Consider the following 17,116-nt stretch of genomic DNA (forward strand, 5'->3'; position numbering starts at 1 on the left):
AAATAAGAATAATTCGTACAAAGATTTATCTCTAATATCTCTAATTCTGTAATTAAAAATATATACAAATCATTTAAATTTAATACGAAGTCAATTTGACATTCAAACCCCACTGTGCCTTTCAAAAAGTTAAAAAGAAGTGACAAACATGTAAAGCACACAAAAGTGAAATAGAGATTTTTTAATCACTATTGTCGTATTCGAAAACAAATGCAAACCACGCTAACTTCCATATAAGCCCTGTTTCGGATTGGTTGGTGGTGTTGATTCAATGTGGAGCACACTTTTATCCTCAAGGGTGGGGGAAGGCACAGCCAGAGCGAACACACAGAGCAGGCCCTTATTTTATCGACCCACCTTTGGCATAGGAAACCTGCATTATTTGTGAACTGCTGCTATTATTGCTGTTGCTTGATTTAAAGTTAAAGTTCACTAGGTTTGGTGTGCTCTCTATCTCATTCTCTCCCTATATGAGAGACTTTAAAAACTAGGGGCAGGCAGACAAATAGGTCTGGAAATAAGTAATCTAAACAGAGAGATTACTAAGCGCCGTCTTGCAGCAATAGATGAAACAGCATGCGGAAGAGTTCAAGTGAATGTATGGAGGGATGTATGCAGACGCGACACAATATTAAAAAATGTCATAGGCCAAAGATGAGGGGGCAGGGGAAAGGTAATAACATTTGTAAATTAGTTTTTTGATGAAAAAAAGAGACACTTGAGCGACAAATGCTGAACGTTTTCATCAACATAATCACACACCACCAGACAAATGAAAAAGAAAAAAATCCAAAGAGTAAATTATGAATCACATCCGGTGGTTGTCATTGTCGCCAATTGTCATTAGCAGCAGCAGAACTTCTAATGCCGTCTTGGAAATTACTCTCAAAGAACTCAAGGCAGAAAACAAATCAGCTCAACGCAATAAAAAACACAGCAAGTAGTAAAACAAATAAGGTTGGCAAATAATAATAATAGTAATAATGGCAGAGGGCACAAAAACCTACATGGAATACATGGGGCGAACTATTAAGGGCTTAATTTCAATCACTGGCAGTTATGTACTTAATGGTTGCAATAAATCCGCATATGTTCGTTGACGTATGGAGAGATGGAGTCTAGATAGGCCAACTCATTTGATTTTCTGATTGATGTGGCTAATTTTTTTAAGGCTTTTGGGTAAGATTTGAAAATCTTTAGAGATTTTTTTAACTATCTCTCTTTTTTTCTACATCATCACTGAGCGAAAAAAAACGCAACACCAAAAATTGCAAGAAAAATTGTTTCTGGCCATGGTGGAAAAAGGAAGAGCCTCAAAATAAAATAAACAACAAACACAATAAAAAATCACATTCATTTCAACCAAGCGTAACACTCACGACGATGAGATTTGGGCTAATGCGATTTGTTAAGGCTAATGACATTGTATGAATCGGCATTTGTTTGTAATGTTGTATTTAGTTAATAAAGAAAAAACAACAACAGCAACTAGTGTGGGGGAGACAAATCAACAGTCTAGTTAAAAAAAAAACAAAAGCAAAATCGAAACAAATTGCAGAATAAAAAAAATGTAGTTAGAGACCCCCTCCGATCTAAACAGTACTTCCATAGCCGTGACCAGTGGGTGGCAAATCGAAGGCATCAATTGAAGGTTGTTGCTTGCGGAATGACTGATTTTCTTCAAGTCCATCAAAATAACATGATTAATATCTTCAAAATGAAACTCGAATGGCCACAACGAATATAGTCTATGAGATGGGGAAGTTCTCTTAAGGCTAGTAAATTAAATGGCGAATTTTTGGTCAAGTTACCAAAAATAATTCCAGTGAGATTATAAATCAATATGTAATGGCATAAATTACTATTTCGAACTACGTCATTCGGTACGAAATCGAACGAATAATAATTTGAAATTTATCTTGGAATGTTCAAAAGAGAATTAATCGGGAGCTTTACAGTTATATTCCAATGCGTATACAAAATAAAAACATATGAAGACAATTGAAAAATGTCCGAATTTTATATCCGCAGCCTTATGGCTAATGAGGGTATATATGCTCTGATACGGCAAAAATGTGCCTCATTAAAATATTGGTTTTGGACCCCATGTTTCTTTGAACTAAATCCATTTCAGACAATTTAGAGTCCATTTGCAAATGTGCGTCCGTCTGTCAGGCCGGCTGGTGCACATGATAGCTCTCAAACTTTCCAAATCGTAATATTTCTTCCATACATAGTTCATGTTCGAAAATGGGGAATATCGGTCCACTCCTTCTGGTGAAAATTTTGCTGAATGACAGTTTTGATAAACATTAAATCCAAAACGTCTTGGATAAAAACAGATAATTTTTATAAAATGGATAAAAACCCTGTGTGTAACTCCAAAGACCTTTGCAAACCATTGGTTGAGGGCATATATCTGTCGGCAACACCGACTGACATTTTTTACTTGTTTATATAAATGACAATATCAATTTTAAATCCACAAGAATCCACTATCCTTTAATAGAAGGCCGTTTAAAGGAAGGAATCTCCGAAAAGCCGGAATATTTGGAGAAAAATGTCTTCTAGACAAATTACCGTTACAAACCAATAGACCCAATGGCAAAATACTATAATTTGGGGTTCGAATTGTTTCCTCGACCATCATATATTTCTCTAGATGGACCCAATGATTATTTTCAGTTCTCAAATGTCAAAATAATGGTCGTCAGATGTAACACTTCGATTATCACTTAAACGAACACCTATTTCGATTCCAAGGAGAAGACATTTAAACCTCCAACAATTCGTAATACAAAAATAAGGCCATATTTCGAAAATACGGATATGACCCCTAAAATACCCGAAATGAAAATGTCTGCAAGGAGGACCTAGTGGTCTTCAGAAGAAGGTTATAATGATCTTCAGTTGATTTTCTCTAAGGAGGACATAATGGTCTTCAGAAGGAAGACATATTTTGATTCCAAAGAGAAGGTATTTCTCCGCCTTTTTATGTGATGAAAAGTGCCAAAAACAAAGAAAAATTATATTTTTGATCGATTGGATCCTCAAATATTGGCCAAAATAGTGACGATTGTTCCATACACAAATAGTCGGGCCTAATAGCATTTTTTTTGGTTACAAACTCTTTGGTCCCAACTTCATACTTGATTTAGGAGGCTTGATAAAGAAAATAAGTTGTGCAAAGTTTGGTTCAAATCGGACATTCCATTCGCCTTATAATAGATTTATAAATATTGAAAATTTTGACTATTCGTGGGGTACCAGACGGAGTGGACCAATGGGTCCCCATCTTACAATTTGATGTGAAAATATGTTGTGCAAAATTTGGTTCCAATAGGACATTTCATTCGTCTGATATTGGAATTATAAATTTTGAAAATTTCGATCATTTGTAAGGAACGTACCAGAAGGAGCTGACCAATAGGTTCCATCTTCGAACTTGATCTAGGCTTGGTAAAGATAATAGGTTGAACAAAGTTTGCGTGTGTACTAGCAGGCCAGACAGACAGACGGACGGACATTTGTAAATCGACTTCAAATTTTCTGAAACGAATTTCGTCCAAAGAAACATGGGGTCTAAAACCAATATTTCGATTAGACACATTTTCACCGTATCATTAGCCATAAGGCTGAGGTTATAAAAATCGATTAATTAATATTCGGAAAGTAAGTAATTTTAATACTAAATTTTTTAAATCTGCGCCTATTTAAATTCTGAAGAAAATAAATTCAGTAAAATTTTAAATTCTCGCCAATTTTTTGAACCAATTCCCCCATCATATTCCCCACCTATCAACATTAATTAAGTTTTCTTTCTTATTCGAGAATAAAGATGGCGAGTAATAAACCTCCGAAAAACGCAGCTTGTCATCATCAAAATGAAATGTCAAAAAGTTGAAGAAAAAGAATTGCCTACATTTATGACAATAATTATAATAGAGAGCAGGGAGGGCTTTTCCATTTTTTGGAAGCCAAAAAGGGGGATTTGGTTGAACCCGCAAAATAAGAAATCTTTATTAACATCAAAACTCACAAACACACACACATACAGAGCAATAGAGAATAAAACAAATCATCAACATTTTAAAGAAACATGGCCGTGATAGTTTGGCCATAGAAGAGTTTTGAGTATTCCCAAAAGTGAATTGGAACGTGACTGCATGGCATAAACGTTGGATTGTGCATTTCAAAAAAACAAAAACTAATCTTCAATGTGGGAAATGGAAATGCACACAGATACCCAACGACACACACACACACGGTGAGAAAGAGGGGAAAACAATTAATCTATTTGAAACAGAATGAAAATTTCTAAAGAAAAAAAATTAAATCCACAAAAAAAAAATAGAAAAGAAAATTAATAGAACGTTTATGGTAATAAAGTTTAAATGAATGAAGGAACGAATTAAACAAAAAAAAAAAAAAAATGAAAAATTTTTTTGATGAATCATGAACGGTAGTCGAGAAAAGGTAGAGGGGAGGGATTGGATGAGGTTAGTGGGAATTTTTTTCCATGAGAAGAATTTCTTTGATTGGTAGCAGCGGAAAAAATGAACTATCATTTTTGTTTATAAAGAGATATTGTTTTTTCAAATAAAACAAAGACAACAAACAGCCTATATTAACGTGACATTTTTTAAATAACTTAATAAAATACTCAAACAAAATGTATGGGAATTTTGTTGTTGTTGTTGATATTTTTGGACAAAGACAAAAATATTTTAATTAGATTGGGGAAAAACCGAGTGAGGAAATAAGAGGTGTTTTGGAGGGAATTTGTAAGACCATTACAAACACTGTGGTTATAGCGTGATGCTTAAAACTCCTCGCACCATATTTAAAACTACATCAATATATCGGTCATGTTCCTCCATGATCTAGGCTTGGTAAAGACAATAGGTTGTGCAAGGTTTGGTGCAAATTGGACATTCCATTCGCCTGATATTTGATTTATAAATATTGAACAATTCTAACCATTTATGGGTGTGGTACCAGAAGGAGGTTGTAAACGTTTGGTTCAAATTGGACATTCCATTCGCCTGTTATTGGATTCATAAATATTGAAAATATTCACCATTTGTGTGGGTGGTACCAGAAGGAGTGGACCAATGGGTCCCACCTTCGGACTTGATCTAGATTTGGTAAATATAATAGTTTGTACAAAGTTTGATTCAAATCGGAAAGTCCCTTCGCCTGTTATTGGATTTACAATTATTTAAATTGTTTACCCTTTGTGGGTGAGGTAACAGAAGGAGTAGACCTACGGGTCCCAACTTCGGACTTTATGTAGGCTTGATAAAGATAAAAGGTTGCACAATGTTTGGACTCGGACATTCCTTCCCCCTCATATTGTATGTATAAAAATTAAAATGGTATACCCTTTGTGAGAGAGGTACCAGAAGAATTGGACCAATGGGTCCACCTTCGGACTTTTTCTAGGCTTGGTAAAGAAAATATGTTGTGTAAAGTTTGCTTCAAATGGAATAGTTCGTTCGCATGATATTTTAAAATTGATTTTCAGGAAATATTTGATCATTTTGTGGGGGAGGTACCAGAAGGAGTGGGGGAATATCGGCCCACTCCTTCTGGAACTTCAAACTTGAACTAAGTTTTGATGAAATATTATGAAGTGCAATGTTTGGATGAAATCGGTTACACCCTTCGAGAGTTATGATGCCCATCCTCCGGCCAGATAGATGGATGGATATTTGTAAATCGACTGCAAATTGTCTGAAACGGATTTGATCCAATGAAACATGGGGTTCCAAAAACCAATATTTCGATGAGACACATTTTGGCGTAGCAAAGTTTATATACCCTTATTAGCCACCTCAAGTAAGAGCTATTCTATAATAGCCTCCATTTGGCATGAGCTTTTTTAAATCGGTTCGTAGACCGGCGGAGTCATTGGACCTCATTTTGGGAAATGAGGTTGGGTTAAAATTCGTTAAATTTTGTGTGATATAAAGTGAGATGTTTAATGTTGAGTTGTTGTTGATGATACCTTCGGATCATTTATAAAAAAAATATATTTTTCTTTAAATACCGAAATCACACTTCTTATTCGAAAACCCTAAATGTCTTCTAAAAATCAACGTGTGACAAACTCCAGGAGTTTATCACGCCCTCTGTCCACCTCAATTGCCATAAAATAGAACAAGGCGAAAATATCTCACGCCCCACAACAGCAGTACAATATAATTTCATTAGCAAAATGCTACGAAGGTGTTAAAGCAACAAAAAATTGTAATTGCAAAAAAATACCAGCAGCAACAACAAAAACATTGAGAAAAAATAAAACGAAAAATTCCTTTGAGTCTCTTCTTGTAAACGGCACATGCATTTCCATGACGCGCGTCTAGTCTGGGTGGCGTCCATGTAATTGCAATGTCCGCCAAAGTAGATTTGGTGCTAGGAGTAGGAGAAGAATATGAACAAGAAAAAAACCAAAAACACTTTTTTGCTACTTGAGAGAAGTTGTTGTGAGTTGGTGGAGTACGACAAAAAAACACTTCCGATACATCAGTCACGTATCGTCCGTCAGCAACCAACCAAACGAAATGAATGAAGGAATGAAATTTGCATGTCGTCCTAAACATTGGCAGCCAAGAGAGAAGAAAAAGAAAAAATACACTCCACAATCTTAACCGGAAGAACAGTAGGTGTTGAGGTGCAGCCAGCAGCGGGCGTGTGGCCACTATCATCATCAGCATTTGGCCAACCAAAAAATAAACCACTAAAAATATAGCCATATCTTAAGGCTAAACTCAATGAAGCATAACCAAAACATAGTTTCTTCTCTTAATAAATCAAAAGGAAGGAGGGGGTGGAGAAGAAATTGTCTTTGTGCCAAAATGTATGGGAGCAGAGGGGAAGGGGGTTTACAAAATAAAACATGACAAATATTGGCTGTGAGAAAAAGGAAACAGGCGACCATTTTCCGTAACATGTCTTGCATATTAAAATTGGCAAATGTAGTTGAAACCGAAACCAGAAACACAGATGATAAATTTCTGATATTATGTCCATGACATGATAACCATGTTGAAAAGGAAAAAAAACAAACACAAATTGATCGGAAGTTAGAAATATGTTTGCAAAATGCTTGTGAGTCATTTTCATTAAGGACTTCCAATGTCTGGGCAATGTCTGAGGAAAAAATTGGGAAGGCATATATAAAAAATGATTTCCTAAATAAATATAATAGAATAGAAACATTATCTGTGGTATCTAGATAATTCATCTATGATAAAAATATGATAAATTAAGGGCAATAAATTAACCACGATTATGTCATCAAGATGGCATGGATACAGTATCCAGATATCAATGTATTACAGATAAATTAGCTACCTTCTTAAAATCATTTAGATACATTATCTGAGGGATAACAATTAAGTTAGATCACCATTAAAGTATTGTAATTTATATAGATATTCAATCTATGGTACGAAGATGATGAAGATAATCTCATTTATGATATTAATAACGTAGATAATTTCATTATGTTCTAATTATGGCATTGAGATAATGTCTATACTTAACATATAATTTTAAGATAATTAAGATACTTTTATCATCTACTTAAAATGTGATTCATCTATAGAACTTAGGTGAAGTGGATAAGGAGGCATTAAAAATGCTGTAAAATTAGAATGCTCACGACTGCTAAATGGCGCCCAATGTTGGGCATAATCGCGAACTTTATCTCTTTGATATATAGATGACGTAGATACTTCACCTACTGTAAGAGAATTACATGGAAACTTTATCTATGACATAAAGTTGATGTAGATAATCGATATATGTAATCGATATATGATATGTAGATAACATTTATATGCTGTCGATTGCAATTAGATGGCATAGATAATTTATCTATGATATGTGGACAACGTGGATACTTCATTTATGAAAAGGAGATGGCGGAGATACTTATCTATGGAAAATATAGGACACTGATAACTCATCTATGCTTAAAATGTGATTCATCTATGGAATATAGATAAAGCAGATAAATTTGACATATAGATACATTAAATTGTGTAAAATCGCTACATTTTACGACTGTTGAAATGGCGCCCAACGTTGGGCATAATTGCCAACTTTTTCTAGGTTATCCAATGCATTGCAATATATTTTCGAGTCTTATGAGAATTATTTAAGGCTAGAAGCATACCCGCCAATTAACACGGAAACCATAATAGCCATGACCATAAGAGTTTTTAGGATAGGAAAAGAAAATTCTCAAATCTGTACAGTCAACTTTTATGTAAATTTAATTCAAAGTCAATGAGAATTATATGAAGTCAGAAGTACACTCTCAGACAATAGTAGATACATTTATCTAAGGCATTAAAAATTGTGAAAAATCGATAATTCTCCCGATTGTTAAAGGGCGCCCGACGATAGGCATTAACCTTTTCTAGGTCATCTATTGCCTTGCAATTTATTTTGGAGCTCTAAATATTTTTTGTATTATTTATTTATACTCTTCCTAGCTGGTGTCGTCCTCGTCTTCATTTCCTACTCCATTGCACTGTTTCTGTCAATCAATTTGGAACGCCACAGAAAAAAAATTAACGCCCAACTGAATTTCACAATTTTCTTTTGTAATGACATTTTATTTATTTATTTTTGTTTCATTGGACTGAAACTAAAAGTAGAAATACTTTTGATTTCCGATCAAAGCAGCATTGGCAAGCAAAAGCGGCAGACATGGAAAATGTAACAAGAACAAATAAAAATGGTTTTGGCAACATTTCAGACCATGACAATGTCTAGTAGAAATCTGGAGGCAAAAGAAAAAATCCATTGGTGAGTCATAACGAAAAAGGGATGGAACAGCCAACCAAAACAAAGGGAATTTCAGAATAAACTTTCAGCAGACCGGAGAAAAAAAGAACTTCCAACAAACCAACAAAAACAAGACATCCTTTCTTCCCGAGAACCCATTACCAAAACCACAATCGAAAATAAATTAAGGAGTGTTCTTCTCTTCCCAATCGAATCCTTAAATCCCAATAATTGTTTTACAAAATCTGTGCGTTTTCGCTGAAGAATGAAAACAAAGTTGAAAACCTGAACGCAGAAACACCCGCACAATCTTTTTTGTCTTTATTTTTTTTTAAATTATGTATGTCTGCTAAATTTCAGGTAACTTTGTTCCACCTCTTCATATGTCTATGCAACGGTGGAGTGTGTGCGTATATTTTGTCTTTCTTTCTTCATCATGTCGGAATATATCAGAGTTGTTTCTACAAGTTACTAGTCGCTGCTGCCTGTCATTCACTTATTGTGGTTTTGCGGGATTGTGGCGCATTGCGACAACAGTCGATGGAGTAGTTGGTTGGTGTCTTTTAGCGCCTGCTTACAACCAACAGACAAACTGCCTAACGTTATTAGACAAAAAAACGAACTAAACCACAAGAAAACTTAACGCCGGCTTTGGAAGCTCAAGTGTGACATATTGCACGTTAGGAGTGACGATGACGACAAAACCGACTCAAACACACACACAAAAACTCCAGCCCAAGAGACTCTGGCTTCAATGACAGCTGTTGAACATTCAGTGAACAGCCCTCTGGTGGTAATTCGTGTTGTCATTTATGTGCCGACGACTTTGCCGTCATCAAGCTTCAAAATAAAAGCAACAGCCGCAAAAACAAACGTTTGCAAAAAAAAAGTACCCACAACCTAGGAAACCAGCAAGTATTAGTCGCGGGAAATCCATTAACGCCTACTCAATTGGAATTTCAAGGTTTCTGTTCCGGTGCATAGTCCACAAACAAAGGAACGAACGAATGAATGGTTGGATAAATGAATAAATATCGGTACAGACAACGTATCAAAATATTATGTTGTACGCACAATATTTGCTGAGAGCATTTTCGTAATTTCGCAATGTGTGGTGGATATCAGTATAATTGGTCGGAAGTTATATTTCAATTGCGAAATTTAATATTGTTAGATGAGAATAGAGAAAAATTGGCAAACTGATGTAATTAATTATGATGTAAATTTCTTTCAAAGTGAATGAGAATTTTCTAATGTTAGAAACATACCCAGGAACACGGAAATCCAAAAATACGTGAATGTGAAAGCTTTAAGGGCAGAATATCAGTAAATATTTAATAATAGTCCATCTTTTGTAGGAATTTTTCTAATTAATCTCATTTACGTTGATTATTTAATTTGTTCTAACGCATATAAGTATTATTTAAAGCTAGAAGCATACCAACCAAATGACAATGAATCCATAATCGTCATGAACATGGAAGCTTCTAGGATAGGCTCTCTGATAAAGTTGACAGTAAATACTTTATATACGGTTTTAGAAATCGTGTATAATAGATAAAAGTAGAATGCTGTTAACTGGCGCCCAATTTTGGGCATAATCACCAACTTTTTCTAGGTTGTCCATTGCATTGAAATATATGGGAATTATTTAAAGCTAGAAGCATACCAACCAATTGACAATGAATCCATAATTGTCATGAACATGGAAGCTTCTAGGATAGGTAAAATTCTCAAATCCATACAGTCAATTTTGATGCAGATTTTTTTCAAAGTTAATGAGAATTATTTAAGGTCAGAAGTATATTCTCAGACAATGGAATCAATATATGTGCGATCGTGTAAGTTTTTGAGATAGGATGCCAATTTATATGTTTTTAAAATCAAATTAATGAGCATCAACGATCATCCCGGAAACATTTCTTACGATCACAGATATGGAAAATTTGCTCTTCCATCGCAGTATTCTCTTGATTTTATCTCAACCAATACTCAAATCACAGAATGATCTGATCAGACATATTTTATTTAAATATGTTGCTAGAAGTGAAAATCTATACGATTTTTACCAAAAAAAAAAGGCATAGAGTCGATTTAGATTTTGTTGTAGATTCAATTCAAAGTTAATGAGAATTATTTAACGTCAGAAGTATTCTCTCGAACAATGGAATCAATATATGTATGCAAACTTGTATGTTTTGAGAAACTATTTTCATCCTGGAAGCATATCACAGACATGAAAAATTTGCTTTTTCGTTACAGTATGCTCTTGTAATAATCTCTTGGATTTATCTAAACCCGAAATCACATGAAGAGCCCATTATATTTAAAAAATGTATCTAGAAATAAAATGTATTGGGATATTGTTACCGGAAAAATAGGGATACAGATTCGAGGGCGAAAATCGACATTTAAAATATCTTATTAAGGTCGCGAAAAAGATCAATCTATCGACTGTGTCAAGTTATACAATTATAAATCGGTTTTTTTACTTCTAAAGTCTAAAAACTGATTTTTTTGTTAGTGGTCCTAATTTTCGAAATTAGATTTTTTGATTTCCAAGATGATCAAAAGACTAAAAGTTTCCTCCTGGATTCATTTATCTAGAGATGCAAGCGTCAGTTTATATAAAATGTTGGTAAAATGTTAGATATGCAATAAATGGCGCCCAACGAGAGGTCTGAGACGCTGTCGTTTGTATTTTTTGAAATTTCTGTACGCCCGATTAGGGGTTCTTTTATTCGAACCCCCCATATATTTTGGTTTTCGTTTGATGATATCCAAAGGTTTGGGTTATATGAAAAAGAAGGCGATTAGGGATGGGTGCCTTTAATGCTATACGTTTGTAGAAGTTGATTGTTAATTGGCTTCATATGTTAATAATGCAATAAATGGCGCCCAACGAAAGGTCTAAAAATATGTGGTTCATATATTTTGCAATTTATGTGCTACATAATTTTCGAATATTTGACTTAATTGTTATTTGTTAATTGAGAAGGCTATCTGTGATTTATCAAAAGTCGGTTCGGAGAGTTGAAAAAATGTAAAGGATTGGCGCCCAATGCGAAGTATATAACTTCCATCATAAGTTTTTGTGTGGTGTTGATAAAGACCAACAAAGCTTTAACAATACCTCCAAAGTTCTTCAAAACACCGATAATTATTTCAAAATAAATGATATGGCACACAAAGTTCTAACTGAGAGAAAACTTTCTTCCACGAACTGATATAAGCAATTATCGAAATATAAATCCTACATATACAAGCGCTATTGGCGGCCGAGGTGGAGACAATGTTATTTGTAGATCAGAAACGCCTCTGTGAGCTACTGGAGCTCCATTCAAATATCCATGAAGTCTTCAAAATTAGTTTAACTCTATCAAAACACTTCAAATGTAAGTCGATGATCCACTGAAATCATTATTTTCTCATAAAATTCCGATAAAATTTTGTAAACTTTTGTTATTCAAGGGGGACACGAGTCTTTTATTTTATTCTTCAGATCTTGAGCTGTAAGGGACATAACAGTTCTGAAAGATGAGGACTTAATCTAACTGAAATTCGTTTAGTCGGCCCGAATTGATATATTTAGGGTACTATTAGTCAAAACATATCAAATGACGCCCAACGTGGAGTCCATTCTCTACTTTTCTCTATAAAAATAATATATACTTATATATGAGATATTTAGAGTACTATTCAAGAAATAGGAAATGGCGCCCAACGTGAAGCACCGTCAATAATTGTGATTTTTATGAAATTCACCAAAAAGACGTACGTAATACCCTCTCCCATTCACCTTACTCTCCATAAAAGAAAACAAACATCCGCCTTTGCTAACAAACACCAAATGCCTGATGTTTAGCACAAAAAAAAAATTCCCCACTTCTCATTCTCTAACCACACAGAAAAAATCCTTAGGGAACATTATGGAAACGGAAATTAGAAAAATATCCTCCTCTCCAATTTCTATTTAAATATCACTAACAACAAATAGTAATAAAAAGAAGAAAAAAACAAAAAAATATTGAATGCAGACTCACCTGTCGTATCCATGTAAACAATTAAAATGCTGAATACAGTCGCAAATGATAGAATACACAATGCGATTGGCAATAGTTGACGATAAGGTGATGGTCCCAGACGCGGATCAAATTTCTTAAGGTTTTTACTTCCGTTCGATGATGAACAAGAAGACGCTGTTATGTGGTGGTGGTGATGGTGGGGGTTGTGATGTTTGTGCTGATGCTGCTGGTGAAGATCATGATGATCGTGCAGATATAGATTTTTCGTATTTGATGAAATTGTGGAGGAGCAGGAATTTTTTAGTGATGCTGGCGTTGTGGATGATTTTTGGCAACATGATGATGACTGCTGCTGTTGCTGATGATGGTGAAGATGTCGTGGCAAATGCTGTGGCGAAAGTCTTGTTGGCGTTGATAGGGGCGATGATACTGTACTGGCTGAGGGCGAACTAAATACACTGCTCATCCCACTGGTGCAGCCACCGCCGCCACCATCATCGTCTGCGTCACCAGCCAAACCATTATCTAGAACTGAGGAGAAATTATGCCGCGCATTAAATAATCCTGCGGTTCGACTAAAACGATGTTGTAAATGATCGGGTTCATCGTAGGACTCTAAACAATCTTTGGTGGTGGTAGGGGCAGCAGCAGCTGCTGCTCCCGACGAAGAGGTCAATCTTCGCCTCCGTGTTTCATCGCTATCGACCTCATCGATAGATGATGAATCCTTTTTTGGTGTAGCACTTCGATTGCATGTTGTTGCCGTCGCTGTCGTTGTTGTCGCCGCCGTCCGTTCTGTGCTAATTCTATTGGGCAGTGTAATATTTTCATATTCTTCTAATTTATTTGCTAAATCAGTTATGGAAGCCGATTTTGCCAAGGACGATTTACTACAGGCTCTCCCACTAAGAGAGCTATGCCTTCTGTGTTGAGTTGTGGTGCTGTTGCTGTGATTGTGTGATGTTGTGGGTGATGGGGTTTTGGGATTTTCACTGGACTGGACCTGAAACCTTTCGCAACGTTGCAGTAAATTCTGCTCACTTGCCAAAGCCTTTGCCGCAGCCGTTAGTGTGGTTGTTGTTGTTGGTTGATGTTTAGACATAATTTTATTTGCTGTGCTGCTCCTTTTGGCTCAGCCGCTTCTCTTCGCTGTGTGTTCTCTTCTTAGTTATTCGATGTAAATATTATTATTTGAAAAAATTACGATAATTTCGTTGTTTAGTAATCAACATGTTTGCTGGGTTGTTTCATCACTGGAAATAGAAAAAAAAGAATATTATTTTAGAGATATTTTATAAAAAAAAAAATCAAGAACAAATGGTGTACAATGTGGTCTTCGAAACAGAACCCTCCAAAAAAAGTTCATTAACATTGGATGCAGGATGTTGGAGGATTTCAACGTCATCTTGATGTTGTACCAGAAGAACAAAAAAATAAATACCGAACCGAAGATGAAGAAGCATTTTTTTCAATTGTTAGAAAACAAATCTGCCGCCCGAAAAAATACAACAACAACAATAAAAACAAAACAAAAATACTCTTCTCCTAAAGAGTGGCACTTGAAATATTCTACTACTCCCTCCCTACTCCCGCCGCTCATATTTTTAGGCTTCTTGACAGCTTCTTGCAGCAGACGATTATTGTTGGTCGGTCATATGGACTGAAATAAACACCACCTGTCAAAAATCTATACAAAAAAATTACAAAAACAAAACAAACCGCATGCATGAGAGGTTCCACTAAAAGAGAGAGTGAAGGTGGGAGAGCGAGAGAGCCCATACTATAGCCAGAGTGAGATAGAGAGTAAGTGCAACAATCTACAAGATCAACATGCGGCATTTTCGAAAAACAAAACAAAAATAAAAAATATTGAAAATAAAAACAGTCCGACAGACAGACGGACTGACAGACAGCCACACACACACAAAACACCAAACACTTTACCAACCATCAATTGGACAGACAGACATACCAACCAAAAAATTTTGTATTTTCCAAATGTTGCACACACAAGCCACGCTACGAACTCGTAAAAATTGTATTGTTTTTGTTTTGGGTCTCCACAAAATAAAAGACGACGCGTAGAAAACAAAAATCCACAGCCAAAAAAAGGTACGTTTGATGTGTTGAACGACTACAAAACAAATGAGGAATGAGCGCACAAAAAACCTCCGCACAACATTCCAATTTCAATTCAGAGTTTCAATACGGAGAGTATTGAAATAAGAAGTTGAGATGATGGCGGCGGTGGTGGTGGTAGTGGTCGGTCGGTCGTCGTTGTGATGCATGCAGCAGCAATAGAGCAAGTGGACGGGCGCGCTCACTCTCTTCAAGAAGACGAAAAAGAGAAGACTGTCAGACAGCCAGCCAACCAACCATTCATCCAGCCAGCAAGCAGCAGATGTTTCTTCCTTTTTTCGTTTCTTAAGCAATGGCTCAAAAAAATAAAAAAAAATAAATACTCTCATCTCAAACTCAGATGTGCAGTGAAGCGGTAATAGTGGTGGTCGTCGCAAAAAAAAACCCAAAAACTCTGGACCATTTCCAAACCTAACTGGCAGAAGCAGCCAGAACCGATCGACTGGACTTTTTATTCTCAGGATATCACATTTTGCAGTGTTACCTTTGGCTAAGCACACATTTTGCCCTAAGCAATTATGTTCGTCGTTGGCGTTAATTATAAATTCTTAGCTTATAAGGGTCTAACCTAAGAATTAAAAAAAAACAATACTTTTTAAACATTCCTATCCCAAGAATTCCAATTATTTTCATTAGGAATGTGGTCAGAAGAACAAGAATAAACTACAAGGATATTAATTTTTAATTGGCCAAATTCGCATAGCAACAGTAGATGGAATTTTGAGAAGAAATTTATTTAAAGCAAATAAAGTCTGTCTTACTGGTATTCAGTGTCCAAGGTGGAAGGGTTGGTTTCATGATATTTATAACAAACAATTTTCGCATGTGATATAAATAAATTCTCCCGAAAACAAATTACGATCATAAATTGATCAAATTTATTGTGAAATCTGTCATTCGTTAACAAGTGTAATGTAAGATGAATAAGCATACCAGTGCAATTCTCATTCAGGTGATTTTACGGATTATACTTATAAATCCAAGAATACGACTGTCACACGGATGTTGGAATAAATGGAATAAAAATCTATGACAACTTCAATGGTATTCCTGAAAGAGGTTCCACGGTATATGTTGTGAAGACCATAAATTATATATAGTTCAGTCCTACATTGGTCCTTGACAGTTATTTGTGATCCAACTAAACTACCACTTGCTAGATACACTCCTTTGAGCTAATTACCAGATAACTCTATTCTCACTGCATGAGACTAGTTTTTAAAAAGACTTGGATCTTAAGGCCTATAAAGTTCGATTACAACAAGAGGTGAAGCCGGGCGATCATCAATAACGTCGTGATTTTGCGAATAGGATCCCTTGAAATACATGAACATTATACGGAATTCCATCGCAAAATTATATTGACTGATGAGGTTCATTTCTACCTCCATGGATAAGACAATATAAGACTTTTTGAATGAGTTTAGATCAGTTAATGGATTGTGTAGTTGAGAGATGAATAATGATTTTTTATGACCGGAGTTAAGTGCTATTGATATTGACAAGGTTTACTTTCAACAAAACTGCAATACGTGCAGGAGTTGTATCGGTCCGGAAAGAACTAGTTCAAAGGAACTATTCCGAACCAGGAACGATCGGAACTAGTTCCGGATCTTTCGTCCTCCTAGTTACTTTTGCTCCAGTTGTTCCTTCTTGCTCTCGATCAGCGACCTAGTTCAGGTCCTTTTAGTTCCTTTTGCAGGAAAGATCGGAACTAGTTCCGGATCTTTCGTCCTCCTATTTACTTTTGCTCTAGTTGTTCCTTCTTGCTCTCGATCAGCGACCTAGTTCCTTTTGCGAAGGGGACCGAAAAAGATCGAAACTAACTCTAAATACGTGCCAAACAAGATACGAAACTATTTATTTCCGTATCGTCTTATTTCTCGAGGAGGTTATCATAATTGGTCACCGAGATCTTGTCAATTTGTCATTGCGTTAAGTTTAGGTCAAGGCAAACGTTTGTGATTGAACGAATGATGAAATAGTTCGGAAAGCTGAAAAATAACAATAGCTCATTTGTTACTTTCGACTTTCATCTGAACTAGTTCACTTGCTCTTTCAACTAAATCGTTCATCTGAACTAGTTCGTTCATCTGAATTAGTTCGTTCATCTGAACTAGAACAAGATCACAAAAATGAACTAAAGAACT

The 17,116-nt window shown here is 35.6% G+C and overlaps 1 protein-coding gene across 1 annotated transcript in view; it reads right to left on the reverse strand.

Moving 5' to 3' along the window:
• Positions 1–13,929, reverse strand: part of LOC133330613 (protein Star) — a 31,168-nt gene extending 17,239 nt beyond the window's left edge. The window contains exon 1 of the mRNA XM_061539053.1: positions 12,846–13,929. Coding sequence (XP_061395037.1) covers positions 12,846–13,929 — 1,084 coding nt within the window. The remainder of the gene's footprint in view (positions 1–12,845) is intronic.
• Between the last annotated feature and the right edge of the window lie 3,187 nt (positions 13,930–17,116).

This window comes from Musca vetustissima, unplaced genomic scaffold (genome assembly GCF_032173495.1).
Source record: "Musca vetustissima isolate MV318-11 ecotype Yass unplaced genomic scaffold, APGP_CSIRO_Mvet_v1 utg29509, whole genome shotgun sequence".
Taxonomy (NCBI): Eukaryota; Metazoa; Arthropoda; class Insecta; order Diptera; family Muscidae; genus Musca; species Musca vetustissima.